This window comes from Coenobita brevimanus, chromosome 54 (assembly GCF_032717465.1).
Source record: "Coenobita brevimanus isolate Jiangsu-jjx chromosome 54, ASM3271746v2, whole genome shotgun sequence".
NCBI classification, from domain to species: Eukaryota; Metazoa; Arthropoda; class Malacostraca; order Decapoda; family Coenobitidae; genus Coenobita; species Coenobita brevimanus.
The window spans coordinates 38,109,948-38,130,152 of NC_137007.1; the positions used below are offsets into that span (position 1 = coordinate 38,109,948).

The 20,205-nt window shown below is 38.4% G+C and overlaps 1 protein-coding gene across 1 annotated transcript; it reads right to left on the reverse strand.

Annotated features, from left to right (window-relative positions):
• Nucleotides 1-9,014: 9,014 nt before the first annotated feature.
• LOC145401106 (dehydrogenase/reductase SDR family member 4-like) lies at nt 9,015-17,326 on the reverse strand. The gene is made up of 8 exons (XM_080273477.1): nt 17,303-17,326; nt 16,410-16,528; nt 15,749-15,926; nt 15,024-15,101; nt 13,579-13,725; nt 12,068-12,202; nt 11,126-11,181; nt 9,015-9,129 (listed from the first exon to the last, which is right to left on the reverse strand). The coding sequence occupies exons 1-8, from the start codon at nt 17,324-17,326 to the stop codon at nt 9,015-9,017; spliced, it is 852 nt and encodes a 283-aa protein (XP_080129603.1).
• Between the last annotated feature and the right edge of the window lie 2,879 nt (nt 17,327-20,205).

A 20,205-nucleotide genomic window follows, 5' to 3' on the forward strand; every position in this document is an offset into this window, starting at 1 on the left:
GAACTTCCGTGGTGTGTAAATTACTGAAAATCATTATTCGGAACAAGCGAGCAGACTGCCTAGAAAGATCTGATTTCAGTAGAGATTCACAACACGGCTTTCGAAAGGTTTTGATAAGATGCTGTACCTCATGAGAAATTGTTGCTTAAAGTTAAAGCAGCGGGAATTACCGGAAACGCGTACGGATGGTTAGACAGGTGGTTGCATGGTACGAAACGGATAAATATTAGGCAACAGGGAGTCCTCTCCAGAGGTGTCAGTAGGGAACAGTGTACCGGTTCTTTCCACGATTTACATGAACGAGATAAATGTTGGATTGAATAACTTCAAATCAGACTCGCATATAACGCCAAAATAGGTAATGAAACATTACTGCGATATTAAATTACTATAAAAACATTTCAGCAAAATATGATTTGCTGTGTGGTCAACAAACTGGCAAATGTCCTTTAATGTAAATAAACGCCAAGTACTATAGGTAGTCAGACGCAATAAAAGATATGAATGTGAAATGCCAGGACAAATAATGAGGGGATCAAACAGCGTTAAGGATCTAGATGCAACAATATTAAGAGATTTAAGATTTTTCCAACAATGTAGTGAAGCGGCCAAGGGGTCAATAATGTGACAGTATTTATCAAAAGAAATTTCACTTTCAGATGCAGAGACATTCCGTTACATAAATGTTTGGTCCGACCACTCTTAGAACACGTATTTAGTTTTGGATCCCGCACCTGAGCAAGATTATTAGCTACATTAGAATCCGTATAAAGAAAAGCAGATAAAGTTACTCCTTCAATCTGTAATAAAACTTACAGAGGAATGTTCAAACAGCTACACCTTTACTCTGTATGCGAGCGTTGATTGAGGGGAAAATCTAATTGTTTATAGATGGTCGAGAAATTTGGTAATGTAAAAGACGGTAATTTCATCACATTTGCCCAGGAAATACCCACACCGGTGCATAGCTGGGAACTATCAGGGCACAAAGATAACCCAGGCGTTACCAGAGAGGAATTTCTTGACTAACAATGTTATCAATGAATGGGTAAGGTTCCCAGAAATCGTTGTGGAAAGCCCAAATATAAATATGATCAATAGCATGTTAGATAATTATTTATCTTCTATAGGCGTTGCAGAAAGTAAATTCGGATTTCAGACAGAGATCCCATCTCGCCTTGGGTGGCGAGAGGATTCGTTGTTCACCTTTTTGTAGTCAACTTAGCAGTATACCTTGGGAACACCATGTCCTGCTGAGTGGATTCGAGTTTCTTTGTTTATATATATATATATATGATGATGGGTACGTAGCACCCATCTGGCAGCAAACTCCCACCCCTTTTCTGTCTAACTCTCTAATACAAGAGTTACCCGATACTTCAAGGCTTTTATGTATGCAGCAGATCAACTCTGAAACTGTATTCCTCCGTCTGCATTTCTTCCTACCTATGACCTCCAGTCTTTTAAACGCAATGTGTCCAGACATTTCGAAATGAACGGATCTTGACTTTGGCTCTCTTTATTTGTTACTTCTTGGGGTGAATAATTATTGCGAGATTCTAGCTTTTGAGTCCTTCTTCCTTGAATAAAAAAGACAGTGAAATGAATGTCTCACATATTGTTATTATTATTATTATTTTCATTATTATTATTATTTTGTATTATAATAATAATTATTATTATAATTATTGTTAGTAGCAGTAGAAGCAGAGTAGTAGTAATGGTAGCAGTAGTACTAGTAGTAGTGGAAGCAACAGTAGTGGTAGTAGCAGTAGTAGTAATAGTAGTTGTAGTAGTTTTCGTCTCAATAAGATAACTGTTAACCACACATTACAAAAATTCAGGCACCATCAGTGTAGAGTACAATGAGGGCATTTCCTAAACGAGCCACTTTAAGCTATCAGCATGTCTCTAAAACAGGTTATCTTGTGGCCTTAACCTCCCTAGACCTATCTCTTTCCACACCACTCACCCCAGCCCATCTCTCCTACATTTACCAGTGAGGTGCGTTTTATGAGCGCGTAAGAGCAAGCGAGCGTTTGTGCATACGCCTATCATCATAATTTCATCTTACTGTAGACTTTCAACATTTTTGGCGACAACCGCATTGGTAAATGCTTGGCTATTGATCGAATGATAACACCCAGAAATGGGTCGATTACCCTTGCTAAATTCACCCTAAACATGGAAAAAACGTTCATGTAAAATTATGAGAGTAATAATATATTTAATAGTTAGAATTCATGCAAAAAAACACAGTGTTAAAACCGGCAATCTTTTTTTAATCGATTTCATAGTGGAGCATGTCAGTTGAAGCCCTCGGTACTTTCTCATGGAAAGCTGAGATTCCAGGGGGTTTCTTTTGTATCATGAGTAAATATATACCTAAAAACAAAATTTGTTGAATGTAAGTACTACCTACCGAAAGAATCGCCTCTGTCTCACACAGAAAAGTTATTAGCTTATGAAAACCATCCAGGTTGGGCCATGTCGTGTCGGGCCGGGCCGGGTTGTGTCAAGTTTTTTTTCCGCTTCCTGTAAATTATTTCATTACAACTAGATCTCTCTTCCCCAAGTGAGTTAGCAAAGGTCTTTATTAAACCTCCCTAGCTCCGAAATCGTCTGATGGTAGCAAGAATATCAACATTAAATGGATAATTATTTGAAGGAGCCAACAAATGCTTTAGGACACTGGTGTTATAGTCTACAATAACCTTGAAGCTGAGACTCGCAAACATGTACATACTATCACATCTTTGTCAAAACCAAGCTTTCTTTCTGGAGGAAGGACTAGAAAGGAAGATGGTGTAATCTTCTTATGCCTCTTGTTTTTACTGCAGAAACAAATTAATAGTCAGTGCAGAAAGTTGGGCTTCTCTCTTAGTTCAGTGACATGTCTTTATTTATCTGTTTTATTTATTGGTGTATTCATGCTGCGTCAAGACAATGAGAGAGATCTCTTTGCTGAAGGAGAAAATTAATGTTGTATCCAACCCGTCCAGTTTGAAAAGCTATCGTATGGTAAATATATTCGTCTGAAGCCGACGGACTAGACACAAAATATAAGTAGGCTAATAGAAGGAGATTGGTGTCTTGAGAACATATAGCTTTGGTGTAATCGATATGGCTAATGAAGTCCCAAGAGGATTCATTTATTATCATCTAATTACGTATAAAATAATAACACTGAATGGCATATCTAAATATGGGGCACACCGTAACATCCTCGTGAAAACAGATTTACCAATACTGAGGGAAAAATTATTGAGTACTTTCCAATACCTGTCATCCGTAGGGTTAAACTGTTTCGCCCGAGGTGTGCACCAGTTTTGTTGTCTTTTATTTTTTCCTTATTTTATCGGCCCTACAGTATGTGAAAGACTGATAGCACTGAAACGATCTGAAGAGGCTTTGATAAAACCTGGTTCTGAACGACGAGTCATCGGGTAAGATCGAGGGCCTGATTATGTAATGTTAAAGATTAGCTCTTTTAGCAGGACGGGTATCTCTTGTGCTGAAAAATAAATACATAAGTAAAATACCTGGCTGACGAGGTTACACACACACACACACACACACACACACACACACACACACACACACACACACAGTCCTTTCGTCCCTCTAATGATCTTCAAGGAAAATTTGCCAGGGACACTTAAACACCAAACAGGAACTGAAGCAATATATTAACAAACTAACGGTGTTGATTCGCATGAGGCAGAAGTGGACACAAGGTTGCTTGTAACCATGACGACTGGAAAAAAAAAAAAAAAAAAAGGGGGGGTTGATGATGATGATGATGATGATGAGGAGGAGGAGGAGGAGGAGGAGAAGGAGGAGGACAATGAGGAAGGGGAAGGGGACGGCGACGACAACGACTACGACGACGACAAAGATGAGGATGAGGAGGAAAAGAAGAGGAGGACGGCAGGGAGAAGGAAGAGAAAGGGACAAGGAGGTGGACAAGGCGGAGGAAGAGAAGGAAAAAGGGGAGGAAGAAGTGGAGGAGGAGGTCGAAGAGAAGGAGAGGAAGAAAAGAGAAGGAGAAGGACGAGGAATACGAAGAGAAGAGGAAGAGGAAGAATAGGAGAAAGGGGGACTGGGAGGAGGACAGTGGAGGAGAAGGATGAGGACAAAGATACACTGACGAAGTATCATATATTCGTGATGATCGTCTTGGCTTCCCCAGTAAATATTGAAATATGTGTTCTAAATGTACATTTTTACATTTGCCCATATAACTACTCTTATGTATTCAGCTTTCAACTGAAATTTCAGGCTGGAGGGAAACATGTACTGCCTGCATTTACCTTTTCATTGCTGCAGATCTTACCTGCTTTCCATAGATTATTCTCTTGGTTATCCAACCAAAACAGAAAATACAACCATAGGATAGAAAAGCTTAATTTGTTCTACCCATTTTTGTATAAATTGTTCTCCCACACTGTCCGTCTTGAGAACAAAATACTCTATTGTAACCAAGGAGACTCATTCCTACCTTATAACTATGACTCTTAAAATTTCATGCATCCATGACTTAGTATTCAGGCTGTAGGAATGGTCCAATTCTACCACACTAAAACAAGCCTACAGTAGTGATCAGCACAGTATCATCTGCAAGCATAAGTGAAATATATCATCAGTCACATGAATCGATGTTGATGGGCCAAGATATACCTAAGGGGGCCATTAAGAGGGAGAGATAATTTTTTTTTTTTTTCGTTTTCTCAGAACACTACCAAAGAAAGCGTTGATAACATGGGCAACTAAAGAAGCATGTCTAAGAAGTCTAAGGTAATATATCGACTCATGTGACCGTTATATAGAGCTATACTTTCCCGGCACTGAGGTACGCCTGCCACCTGAGCCACGCGTGCCACTTGTGTCATATTTTGTGAACTCTATATGTTATATTTTTTCCAAAATAATTGAGATAAAATGGATTCCTAGAGCGAACTGAATGCTGAGTGGTTTGTATGTACCATGCATGTGTGCTTCTGTGGGCTCAGACTCACACCGTAGCCAAGGTGTGGGGGCACACATTTTGTTGTTGCCATATCCCACATGTTTCTTTCATCAAGCCCAAGTCCGAGAAGAAGTTTGGCCTCAGAGCCAAGACAAACGGAACTTCGGAAGTTGCCCAAGCGAAGAAGAGATTGAAAACGTTTTGTCCAACAGCCACTGCAGGAGGACACTCGACACCTTGCTACAATGAGTCAGGTGGTGCCTCGTGATACCCTTACCTTCGTGTGGCTAATATCCAGCAAATTGAGGGAACAAGGTGCCATACGAACACAAAACACTTGTATTTATCTAATATGTGAAAAGAAATGGCATACGTCAAACGTACATCAATCTAGCTCTACAAACAAGACAAAAACTTTAGGTTTCTACATCTCAAAAGTACATTTTGGCAACTTTAAAGTAATGGTGTCGGAAAAGTTCTGGGCAGATTTTATTTATTTATTTATTATTATTATTTTGAAAGAAGGGATTTTTTTTTTTTTTTTTAAGATGGGATGTAACTCTATGTAGTTTCCACGAGGCAGGGATGAGAAAAAAAAAATACAGTGATGAAAAATATATACATTAAAAAATTGCTACAGAAAAAGTTTTCACATATTATTGATTTCTGACCAACAAATCCTTAGAATAGGTTTCTCATCTTACACAAAAATTTTGGTGAACATGGACCCTACTGACAGGTCGAAGATTAAAGGTACAAGCTTGCAGAGCGTGCAAGATAAAAAAAAATCTGGAGCCAATATTTATTATCCAGTCACAATGAAAACTGATACACAAGTTCATTATGATGTATCCTACATCACATAAAACTTTTCGAGATCAATCAATATTTAGATTTCGCTCTAGATGGTCCCCCTAAATGAACCTCAGCTGACAGACACAGACCTGAACTGTTTTTGCTATTGTGGCACCAGGATCATCCGAAACGTGAACTCGGTGGACTTCAGGCTTGGATTTTCCTTTTCCTGCAGCCTACCATCCTCCTCTCGGGGGATAGAAAAATAGCTGGGGGGCGTTTGTTTGACCAAGCAGTTTACCCGTCCGGTTATACTGTGTCACCACACGAAGGCGTCCCTCTCCAACACTCTTAACTGTTTTCACTGTGTCTGTCATTGGCTGAAGTCACTTAAAATAATGATGTAACAGAACCCAAGTGATTTAAGACTTTTCTTTATACATTAGTTTCTTTACTCGCTTTTATATTAACCGTTGCAGACATTTTTCACTTAACCAATCATGTTCTAAACCGACTGTTCTAAAAGACAGAAGAAGTAGTAGTAGTAGTAGTAGCTACAACTCCAGACTCATTTGAGCTGGGAACCGATGAACCCGGTTGCCTCCAGGCCGAAGCTACCATTCTCTCGCAGTTCACCATCCTTTTTTCGGAGAATAGGGAGGGGTTTGAGTGACCTTTGTATAACTGGGCAGCTCTACCACCCTGATATCTATGTTACCACGTGAAGGCGCCCTTCTTCAGCACGTAATAAGTAGAACAGAAGCGCATTTTACGTCACGTAGAATTAAAATGTAGTCTAGCTTTATTGTCCTTTATATTCTTGCAAGCTTTTAACCTGACGCATCCGAAATCAGTATCCAGTAAAATTAATTTCTGACGCTAATTCTGAAGCCCTGTGTTATTCAGATTAAACAGTATTAGGTGTGTATCCCAAGATGAATAAAGAAATTTGTTGGTAGAATATAAAGATATATTATATAACAAAATGGTGTTAATGTGGCAGTCATACAGAACATTACTCAATTTGATGAAGCAGAAGTTCAATCTCAGCAAAAGATGTGGAAATGTGACACGTATTGCAGATGTTTTCGGAAAGGGAAAGATTATAAGATATTTTGTGTTTTTTAATTAAATTTCTGCACTGTCACATTTTTCCTAATTGTTACACTGGAATGTAGCTAATTTTAGTAAAGAAATATAAAAGGAAACACTGAAACGTGCAATTTTTATTTAAATGAAGAGCTCCTGTCGTGAATCAGTTGGATACATTACGACAGACAGATCTCATAAGAACAGACTATTGTGGCGAGTTGACTACATGGATCTTATATATTTACTAATACTTATCTTACAGGGTAGAAGATTTAAAGTATAAAACGTCACAAAAAGGCATGGCACTAATGGCCCATAGTCATCAAAATCTCAGTTAATGGTACTTTTTAATATTCTTTGCCACTTGTCATATTTCAGCAATATATCAGTTACTTAGTAAAGTGATATTAGCCATGTCCAATACTGATGTGGCCAAGAAAGTCACACAAAACTGAAAGGATTAAACTATCAGTGTCGAAGATTAGGTTAAAAGCAAACTGTTAGCTTGATATATCAGAAAGTTGCATGCACAGTCGTATCACTGAAGATACTCGTCATAACTTAAAATACATTTAAGTTGATAGTATGCTGAAGTAAAATGCAGTGTTATAAATGACATATATGGAAATGCTCAGGAAGGACATCAGTTGTCAGTCTTGCCCTGGGCATATTTTGTCAAGGTTACATAGACAATTAAAAAAAAAAAAGTAGCATAACAAAGACATGTCATATATATACTAATGGCCTCTATGTTGTCTGGAGAATTATGTACTTGTATTAGTGTAAGACTAATATGCTTTGATATATGTATATTGTTCATTGCGGCAAACTGCTTATATCACCGCGAGAAATTCTGAACATTAACAACATTTCCTGGACATATAATACTTTTGATGGGACAGTCGCACACAACACTCACAATCATCACCAGATTAATATCATGCATCATGTGCCAGGACGATCTTCTGGCTGTCCCTTTGATGACTTGCGGATAATGACTCTCATGAGAGAAATGCCAGTATGTGTCTCAGGAGTTGCGGAGTGATAACACCAAGATAAGGTCCATCCATCCCTGTATACACAGTCTTTTCACTTGGGTCAATAACGCCCTTCTGTAGTTCAGTTTGATCGTACATAACGGAGGTTTGCGTCGCCTTATAATTAATGACCTGATACAGAATGGCAAAATAAGACGATACTACATCTATACACCATAACATTAACATATCTTCATTGCTAGCAACATCTTAAAAAGTTCAGAATTTGATACGTAAAGGAAGTAGTTTTCTGACAGCTAAAGTTTCGACATCAGTTACCATGTACGTATTGAATATGGTTATTCATCTATTATTTTCTTCATAGGTCAGTTGTGCAGGACTATTCACTAACCTTATGTCTAAGAGCCTTTGATAGTTGTTTACCTCCGCCAGGAGGTATATGTTTTAATCAACGTTTGTTTGTTTATTGGTCGGTTGGTCTGTCTGTCTGTTGGTCTGTCTGTCAGCAGGATTACTCAAAAAGTTAAGGACGGATTTTCATGAAATTTTTTGGGTAGGGTGTGGCCCAATGAACAATTGATTAGATTTTCATTGTGATCTAAAATTATTTGTTTGTTCGTTCACACCATATTTCCAAACGTTCTCAATGAATTTCAATGAAATTTTGTGGAAGGGTGTGCCATGGACCAAGAAAGAATTATTAAACTTTTGGGGTGGATTCGGGTCCGGAAGCGGATCCTACCGCACAGTATCTCCAAAAGTTCTCAATGAATTTCACCGAAATTTTGTGGAAGGGTGGGCCGTGGACCAAGAAAGAATCGATTAAATTTGGGGGCGGATCCGGCATTGGTGGAGGTATGCGCTGAGTGCCGCTCTAGTTATTTCTATGTTCCCTCCTATATGGCACTAGAGAAGAACATACAACCCGCCAGCCACAAGTGTATAAAATTATTGCTAATTATTACCGTTGTGATCCTTTCCATTTGGCACTGGAAAAGAGTATTCATTCTGTCAGCCATAACATTCTAAAGTTTTTGTTCGTTACTATTCGTGTTTTCCTTCCCATGTGTTACTTGAGACAAGCATTCATTCTGTCATCCATAATCAACCAGACTCTTTGCTGGTTACTACTGTATTACAGTGTTCCTTCCCATGTCGCACTAGAGACGAGTATGCATCCCGCCGGTGATCACTATTGTTTCTCCGGTCATGAAGGAGGAGTCGTCGCTGCACAGGAAGGACGCGGCCCCACCCATCTCGTGCGGCTCTCCAAATCTGGAAATAGAATAGAAAATAGTATTGGCTGCTGATTTTTTATCTGACACCCTGACAGTAAGAGGGTGATTCAAATACACCAATTTCACTGTCACTCTATAACCTGAACCCAGACACCGATGCATTAAAAAAGGGAAACGATGGGTTGTAGTGCCACGGAAATTGTTAAGGAGCCGTATGAGGTATTTCCGTCTGGAGCAGACGTACCGAACCTTTTCTGTCCACTGTCCAACTTTCACTTCTGCCCTGGTCCTTCCCCCACAATCTTTAGATGAATATCTTACCAGCCCTTCAGAAAGGAAACAAGATATACTCACCTGTCAAGAGGTGCTACTGACTTGGCAGAAATAGGAGACTGGAAGCTCCTCTCTGAACTGGCGTCGGAGTGTGACAATCTTACCTAACAGCAAGCAAATTGTCTTGTATCTTCCACGAAATAGGAAATGCAAAATATATATATTATAAAGCTTCATAACTCTTCTTGTTCGTGTCCCCAAAGATATCAAAGTGTCATCTTTTTGGTTTCCTCAGTCCACTTGAAGACTGTTTACCCCAGGCTGCGAACCTAATTATTTTCCAGTCTGTACCTAATGCTTTTCTATTCGAAGGTTGGATTGAGACAGGGATGTGTCATGTCTCCATGGGTGCTCAATCTGTAAATGGAAAGGATTATAAAGAAGATACAAGGTAGGGCAGTGGATATTGAAGGGGCCCAGTGAGAGAAGGCAGTGTTTGGAAACTCTCTGTACTGTTGTTTGCAGATGATACTGTGCTCTTAAGTGAAGACGAAGGGGAACTGCAAGGCTTGGTGAATGAGTTTGGAAGAGTGTGTAAGAAACAGACTCTAAAGGTAAATGTAGGGAAGAGTAAAGTTATGGTCTTCGAGAGAAATGAAGTCACTGAATGTACAATGAGCTTGAATGATGAGGAAATGGAAAATGTGTGTGCGTTTAAGTATTTAGATGGTGTGATGAGTAAGGATGGAAGTTTAGAGGGTGAAGTGCTTGAAAGGGTACAACAAAGAAGAAAGTTTGCTGGTTCTTTGAAAACAGTAATAAGAAATAGGGAAGTGAGCATGGAAATGAAAAAATTACTGCATGACAGTGTTGTGATACCCACTCTAACGTATGGAAGTGAAGCTTGGACCTTTTTGGAAGGAGATAAGTCAAGACTGAGAGCAGTGGAAATGAGTTATTTGAAAGGAGCCTGGGGAGTCACATGGGGAGACAGACTGACAAATGAGTGAGTGTGTGGATTTGGATGTGATAGGAAGTGTTTTAGGAGAGGTGGTTTGGCCAGGTGGAGAGGATGGAGAGCGAGAGACTGACGAGGAGAGTGTATGTGAGGTGGAGGGGGAGGAAGAGGGAGGATGAGGCCAAAGATGAGATGGAAGAATGGAGTGGAGAGGTATATGAGAGAGGGGCTGTGAGCTGCGAGCCGGGCACTGAAATGGCGGGGGACAGGGCGACATGGAGGCGATTTGTTTGTGGCCACCCATTACGGGATTAAGGAGTCTGGCAATAGACAGATGGACCTAATGCTCCACTGAGACGGGCGAGCAGAAACTTTTCGGAGACAGCTTTTCGTTTCTCATTGTAGTTGTTCTCAGGCACTGATAGTGGTTTACTAAAACATCCCATGTGTACCGAATATAACAATTACATGCTTCTGTCGTCGCAAATAATTACTGTCGATCAGACTTGGCACCGACAGTTCGCTGATATTCTTTCTCTGTGTTCATGCATTTCAGGCAGCACTTTAGATGACTTGCTAAAAAAATATTCTATATGATGACTGCCTGCTAAGAACAAATTCCTTCACATACAGCACATCAGTAGCACTATCAGGTATAAATCCATATTGTTTCTACGCTGTCTTTCCAAACTATCGTAGTTTCATATTGAGACGCACTAACTATTCCTTGGTACTGACATATTAGCTTATTGATGTATAACTAAAAAAATGTTTATTGATTTAATTACAAAAGTTGACGAACCTTTTCATTGGAGACAAAGATAATGCCTTGTCACGGAGCTCTTTTCTGTCAATTATCTGAAAAGAAAGAGATACGGTGTGAAAAAGTATTTTTGTAGAAGCTGTCCGTAGTACTTCAGCAGGAAATTGTTCCAACGTATTAAACAGATTATCCTAAAAGTTTATGTATATTTGTGTACATTGTCCCATGTTTGATGAAGCAACTGATATCTATATATATTTTTTTCCCTCTTGGGTTTCAGTTGAAAGAGTGCTTTAGCAAAAGAAATTTTGTAAGGCCCTGCTATACGGTATTGAAACTAACATGCAGAGGTGTATGGTATGTAAGAGGACTACTGGGCCTTGGGAGCAAGCTGTGAAGCATATGCCCAGAGTCGGACACATAAAAAAAAAAAAAATCTTAATGCAAAGACTGCAGGACAGTGGTTTGTATGACTTTATCAGAACTACAAGGCAGCTTAGGAAAAACTGTGTTAACACGTCCAAGCGGAGGAAATCTGTCCTGATATCATTAAAACACTAAAAGGAAATCTTGAAATGCAAAAGTTAACAAAGGTACTATGTTTGAGAATGAAAATAATAAGATATGTACGCAAAACTGAATCTCACACACACACACACACACACACACACACACACACACACACACACGTAACAACACGCTCTCACACCCGCTGCTGCTAACGAAAGCTGACCATCCTGACTGCATGGATACTTACAAAACTACCATCCTGACTGCATGGATACTTACAAAACTACCATCCTGACTGCATGGATACTTACAAAACTACCATCCTGACTGAATGGATACTTACAAAACTACCATCCTGACTGAATGGATACTTACAAAACTACAATCCTGACTGAATGGATACTTACAAAACTACCATCCTGACTGCATGGATACTTACAAAACTACCATCCTGACTGAATGGATACTTACAAAACTGCCAAACTTTGTATTTACGAATCCTGGAGCAAAACAGTTGACCCTGATGTTGTGTTCTGCTAACTCCTGAGACAGCACCTTCATGAGCCCAAGAAGTCCCGTTTTGCTGACACAGTATGCTCCAAGTTCCTGTGAGTGATTGAATTCATGTGAAACAGCATGTTCCTGTGAAAGAGTAATTATGTTCGTGCGAAAAAGTGATTACGTTCCAGTGAATGTGTAATTATGCTTTTTGAAAGTGTAATTATATTCCTGTTAAAGAGCAAATATGTTCCTGTGAAAGGGTAAGTATGTTCCTATGAGTGCGTAATTACGTTCCTGTGGAAGTGTAATTATGTTCCTGTGAAAGTGTAATTATGTTCCTGTGAAAGCGAAATTTCGTTCTTGTGAAAATGTATAATTATTTTCCTGTGAAAGGGTAATTACGTTCCTGTGAGAGAGCGATTATGTTCCTATGAATGAGCGATTATCAAATTATGAAAGTGATTATGTTCCTGGGAAAGAACAATTAAGCTTTGAAAGAAGATTAATGGTCAGAATAATAGTACGATTATATTAAAGCTAAAAAAATATATAGCTACTGTTTACTGATTTCAGCTTCTGTCAATATGTTACCAAACATTATTTTCTTACACGTATTTTGTCAATAGGTTTCCAAAAGAAAGACTAGCAATCTTATAATGATAATAAGAACATCCCCCCCCCCAAAAAAAAAAAAAGTTTAATTTTCTACATTCAGCAGTATTTTTAACCTCTTTCATTTTCTGTTAGTAAGGGGGAGTCCACACGTGTGCTCAAACAAGTGTTTGCAACATGTAAGCAACACAGTAACGAACACGCTGCAAACATGTTGGGAGCAGCAGCGTCCAGATCATGTTGGCAACATCACGATGAAGTCTCAGCTGCCTCGTATGGACACACTTATCCCATCACCTCTGCTGCCAGTGTTCGAAGCTGCACTGAAACATGTTTGCATACATTTGTCCAAATACTGCTGCAAAAATGTTCCCGAACATGTTGCCAGCTGTGTTGCCAACATATGTTTGAGCACACGTGTGTATGCGCCCTTAGACAATGGAGTACCATCTCGCATAATCAGAATAAAGGAAACTCACATGGAACAATTTAGATTTCGTATTATTTTGCCACACGCCCTACTCTGATCATAGACTTCATAATCCGTTCCCTAAGGCCCCGCAGTCCATCTACGTGGCACATACCTTTATATTTCAACGTAAGATTTAAAGACAGGAAATAACGACTTACAAGTGTATATCAAAACTGCCCACCCGTGCTACGTGTGTGTAAGCCGACCACAGCAGTACATAACACGATACATATCTTGCTGTATAATGCAGTATTGTTTGTGTGTGTAACTTGTCCAGCTTTACCCTCTGTGGAATTTTGTATTCTCACCGTGCGTGTGCAGTACGGTATTTGTTTGCGTGGTCTCACCTTTTGCACATTTGTGTAATCTTACCCTGTGTTTTCTTGTATAGTCTTACCCAAGGACTCGAGTATGCAGCATTGCTTGTGACGTACACGATCGCCCCTCCATTCCTTTCCTTCATATGCGGCACCACCATCTTCGTTAACAGAAAGGGACTCTTTAGGTTGACGTTATGCACTTTGTCCCACACGCTTTCAGTGCACTGGAAAACCATGTAGATGGTCAGTAGATGTACGATATAGAATCTTAACATTAATTTCGGTTTGGTAAGAGGTGGATGTCACCAAGCCTACGTTTCAAAAATCTTAAGCTATTTGCCATAATTACGTTTAGACAAAAGGAAAAAAAATATGTTTTTACTGAAAAGTTCTAATACACGTTTATTACCCTCCACCTGACAATGAAAGAGGAGGGTATTGTTATAACTGGTGTCAGTCCGTGGGGTTGGGCGGCTGAGCGTAGAGATTTCGTTTCAGGAGCAAATTTCAAAAGGTATTAATTACAGAGTCATGAAATTTCAAATAGTTATGTGTCTTATTGTGAACTGGTGCCTTTTGATAGGTAGAATGCTGTGTCTATATATATATATATATATATATATATATATATATATATATATATATATATATATATATATATATATATATATATATATATATATATATATATATATATATATATATATATGTGTATCCTAGTAATATGTCAACCTAATTTCTATCCCCTGTGGCAAATTTCCCAAAATCTGTCCTAATTATCAATTCTTCCTAAATGAGTTCCGGCTATCAATTGCCCCTATATATGTTGTTTCTTATTTATTGTCACTAAATGTATCCCATCCATCTTTTGTCATCTAAATTTATAAATTCTATCTATTGTCTCTATTTTCTATCCGCTGTATTGAAATAGTGTGTTTGTCTATTTCATTTAAATATCGTCATTTAAAGCGCACTGTGTATAATTACGGTTAGCTCTTTGGAAATCATTTACTATGTGGCATGATAACCACATAAACAAATGGACGCTGGTGATCTAGTGAGTTTAATCACGTCAGCCGGATGTGGCCCACGAGCATTTGCATCTGAATGGTGGACGGGGCAGAGTTCACGAAATACCGCTCAAGGACAGGCGACTGATCCTTCTCGCCTTAAATATTCGGACTGGATAGGCTACCCAGGCCCTTGACCTTTATACCCCTGAAGGGACAGTAATGGATTGAATAGGAGATTATGTGCAATCTCGTTCTGATATTAAAAGAAGATACACATCTATCCGTTTTGTTCATTATGGCATTCACTTCTGGTAATACGTGAAATTTTTCCCTTACTGTCTGGTGCATTGATTATCAGTGCGCGGGGCAGTAAGTGAAACAGTTCATTTCCCACCAGCAGTGGACATTACAACAAATGATACGTGCAGATGTGTTTGCATACTCCTGAATGCGGCTGTGCAACTCCAAAAGGTAAACATGACTCCTGCCTCACTATGTTAGATACTCACATTCATTAGTCCCATAGTTACTGGGTTGACTGCAGCGTTAAAGACCATGATGTCGATGCCTCCAAATGTCTTTACAGCCTGGAAGAGAGAGAGGAATTGTGAAGAAAGATTCTACCTACTCCCTACCATGACTTTATTTATTATATTTTTGCTACCTGCAGACAGATTTATGCAGTTTCAGAAATACTTTTGGAATAGAAGGGCTTAGATATAGTTTTCAGAAGCCCTACCAGCATTAAACTCCTCCTAATCTGTAAGTAGCGAAAATAAAATACAAATGTGTCATCTGGCTAAAGTTTAACAGCTTCAGGCTCACATGACTCGCCTGCAGTTTAATCGCTAAGAGTCACTTGGAACTTAATCCTGAACTTGCTCTGATATTCAGAGTTAATGGTGGTGGAACGAATATTAACACCTTCAGGTTGTTATGATTTACTTGCAGTTGAATAAAACCGTCAAAGTTTTGCAGGAGTAGATAACCAGAGTTATCCCAACCATGAGTTAATTTAATCCATGGAAACTGGTAACCTCTCGTGTTTCACGGGGTTAGTGAAAGCCTCATCTACAACCTGCATTTCAAAAAGTCTCCCCTAAGCTATGTATAATCGTTTGGGAATAGAAAAGAGATTGTAAGAAGTCTCTAGAATGAGGAAGGCATGAAGGAGAACAGAAACTGTGGTTTACCAATGATCGTTCCTTACTGATCAGCTTTGGACTGTTCCTACCTCATCGACTAGCCTTTGAAGTTCTTCTGTATTTCCGACATGACAGGTCAGTCCGTGGGCAGTGAGTCCGAGGCCGTGCAGCTCGGCTACTGCTTTATCCACGTTCTCTTGCTTCCTGCTGCTCACTACCACGCTGGCTCCATCCTCAGCCAACCGGCGCGCCATGGCCAGGCCGATCCTGGATAGATATTATACAGTATACGTACAGTAGCAAAGACTGGAAATACAGGGTACAAGTCTATACGGGATAGTGGAGTGTATATATATACATATATATATATATATATATACATATATATATGTATATATATATATATATATATATATATATATAGATATATAGATAGATAGATAGATAGATAGGTAGATAGATAGATAGATAGGTAGATAGATAGATAGGTAGATAGATAGGTAGATAGATAGATAGGTAGATAGATAGATAGATAGATAGATAGGTAGATAGATAGATAGGTAGATAGATTGATAGATAGATATATCTATACATATATCTATATATATCTAAATCTATCTATCTATCTATCTATCTATCTATCTATCTATCTATATATATATATATATATATATGTATATATATATATATATATATATAGAGAGAGAGAGAGAGAGAGAGAGAGAGAGAGCCAGATCAACCTCAACTCACCCTTCAGTGGCGCCAGTGAGGATGGCTACTTTCCCTGCCAACTTCCCTTCCTTGGTCTGTGGCGACGATGTCGTCAGTGTTCTGGTGCTGGCGGCCACAAGGAGGGGCGACAGAGGCCGCTGGAGAAGGATGCCATTCAGGACATTATGGGTCTGTGTTGCTGTTTGTTGCAGAGGCCGCAGCAGAGTTCTGCACACCCAGTGCGCTGACATCTTGAGTTTCTGAAATGATGAGAACTGTTGTATGTATATTCGTTCCTGAAATTTTTTTTTCGTCGGACAATATTGTCCAGTAAGTAGCCAAATGCACTGTTTCTGAAGATTTTATGGAAGAGAAGAGGAAAAAAAGGCCTTCCTCTCAATTATCCCATTCGCAAATACTCCATGAAGGGGAAAGATAATTGAGAAAATTAAGACACCTGTGATGAAGCTTTTCTCTGCAAGACCAAGAACGAAATCATTGTTAGTCTCCATGGAATTTCTATGTCGGTGAGGAAAAGAAAGTGTTCTTTCAACGAAAAAAATAAATCTTGTATGATAAGGAGTACCAGAACAAAGACATATTGCCGATGATACAAGAGTACTGTATAGTATAAACTGGCTGTTGCGTGGGGTGAGGGAAGGTTTTTAATTGAATAATGAACTACCAGATGTCACTCCCTTGCATAAAACATAGATATCTCGCCCTAATGACGTCCCCAGGAGAGTACGCTCCTCTCCATATCACATGACGTCCCACGGAGGGTAGGAGTTAAGAAGCGATGTGCCTCATGACAGGAATTCAGGAAATTCATCTCTAATATTTAAACAACATGATAAATCAGAATTAGGTGGATAATATCATTTATCTTTATACTTACAGACTGCACTTTGTCAGTAGCTATTACCAGAGACAGATATGTTAAACATCTGGAACATTAACATCATGAAAGACTTCAGCTTGCACTCGGAATAATTTCTCGTTGTCAAATATGGATTTCAAAAATTACGTATCTAATTAGAATTTAAAAAAAAAACTATCTGTTGGTATGCTTCATCTAAACTTTTTGAAAACTCTGATTGAATTTACATCCATAAGTCAAAGCCCATGATTTCAGGGATAGGCTGCTAGAATGGATTGGTAATTGGATTCCACAGTGGTAATAAAACGCCATATCAGTTGCAGTTAGAAAGACTAGATAAATGCTACAAATGGACTGATTCAGTCCATTATCTGTACCTGCCCCGCGTTTATCAGTATCTCATTACCAATGTGACAACTGCCCATGCTTATGGTACTTATTTATTAACAATAATGGAGATGATTAAGGCTTGTCATCTTTAGAATTCCAATCTCTTGATTATGCAAAAACTCTCTAACGCAAGATTTATCCGATACTCCCAGTCCTTCACGTATGCAACAGGTCAAGTCGAGAACTGTCTTCCTCTGTCTGTAATCCCTTCTACCTATGTCTTCCAGCCTGTTAAAAGCAATGTGTCCATTAATTTGGAAATGATCAGAGCTTTATTTTTTTCCATGGAAGTGCCTAGCCTTTGGTAACTTTTACTTAAAAAAAAAAGTCAAGACACTTCTTTCCCACTGATCTTGCTGAACTTAAGCGGAAAGAAATATGACAATTTTACATACGTACAGTACTCAAACTCCAAAGTTAAATATACTACTGGTAATCATGAGATGTTAGTTAAACTATGAATAATATTCATTTAAAGACTATCATTCAAGAAAAATATCTGGGAATGATATATTTTTTGATATTATGCTGACAGTTTGCAGAATCAGTAAAGAAAGCCAAAAACATTAATTAGCTTCGTATGTAGAAAAAAAAAAAATAAAAGGAAAATATCCCCATCTTGAACAATTGCTCGACAAGCGCACACTTGGATTTTTTTTTTTTAAATCTCTGTTGGCCGTATTACAAGAATTGAAATGAAAAACTGGAGAGTAAAATCAACAGGAACGAAAATAATGACAAGAAGGAGCAACGAAAATTTGGATGATCATTTAGAGAAATTAAATCTTTCTCGTTCAGCTTACCAAAATAAGAAAAAAATTAGGCATTTTTATGTACCCCAGATTTTCAGAAAATGTAATAATTTAGTCTCTGAAAAACAGTTAATAACAGAACAGTAAGGTAACTGCAACAGTTATTAACCGTAAATTAATGGCAAACGTTTTCATTGACTGAAGCTCTATTATCTAGGTTCTCATCTCCATTTGGAATCATCTACAATTCAATAATAATAGGCTAATGATAACAATAATAACAAAAACAACAACAACAACAACAACAACAATAATAATAATAATAATAATAATAATAATAATAATAATAAAATAATAATAATAATAATAATAATAAAATAATAATAATAATAGTAACAATAATAAATCAATGCCCTCTCTTAAATACAACAAAAAATACACCAGTAATCGTAAAATCATAATGTAATTAAAGTTACGTTTTCCTTGCAGATGACAATAGTGTAAAGCCTAACTTTCAGTCATTTTTTCTTACGATATTTCAGTGGTGTCTTTTTGCCAGACACTTCCTAGAAATGCCAGAGTCTCTAACTATCTAGCTTACACGTACTGGGGAGCCGATTCAAGGTTACCTCCTGCCAATCCCCATTCAGCCTCCACAACAGTTATAGAAGCCACCTATGGACCCCCTTCCCTCCCCGCAGATGATCCCTGGATTTTCTACCAATTGGAGTCCACTGGGGTACCTTTTAGTCTTTTGTTTAATCTCTGTGTCCGTGAACCCCGTGAATTCCAGGTAGACTTCCCCCATGAGGTATATAATTATTATTTTTAGTAGTAGTAGTAATGGCAGTAGTAGTAGTAGTAGTAGTAGCAGCAGCAGCATCACCGACTCCAACTGCCTTACATACGGTCTTCCTTGTCCAGACTGAAAAGAGAGACTGGCTTCGGTTAACCATCTCCTATAGGGCCCGACAGCAAACAGTTTACTTCTAGTCTTTCGTGTGTTTGTGTGTATCTGTCTATCTATCTATCTATCTACCTATAGATATAGATATAGATATAGATATATACAGTATATTTTTATCGTGCTACACGGGAATCTGGTAGCGCTCATGACTGGAATATCACTCAGCCATATTGCAGAACTTCTGCCTATCAGAATTCTTTCATTCCCCGAACTGCATCTCTCTGGAACTCGCTTCCTCAGAGTTGTTTCCCTCCAAACTTCAACCTACAGCTGTTCAAGTCTAACTGTTACAGATATTTTATGAACGGAGGACGAAAGTAATCTGGTGTATGGATTTTTTTTTTTAATTCATTTGTTTTTCCTTCCTCTGTTCTGTCATATATATATATATATATATATATATATATATATATATATATATATATATATATATATATATATATATATATATATATATATTCACCGACTTCACTTCTCTCGAAGACCATAACTTTACTTTTCCCTACCTTCACCTCTAGATTCCGTTTCTTACACACTCTCCCAAACTCATTCACCAAGCCTCTTAGTTCCCCCTCGTCTTCACTTAACAATACGGTATCATCCGCAAACAACAGTTCAGTGTTTCCAAACACTGCCCTCTCTTATTAGGGTTGCTCCAACATCCACTGCCCTACCTTGTATCTCTTTTATAACCTCATCCATATACAGTTTGAACAACCATGGAGACATGACACATCCCTGTTTCAATCCCACCTTCAGATAATTATGATAAAATTCTCTATATTAAGCAGTGGAAGAAAATTAGTAATTTTCGCCTCGTCACCGGAGGCACATGTAATTATGTAC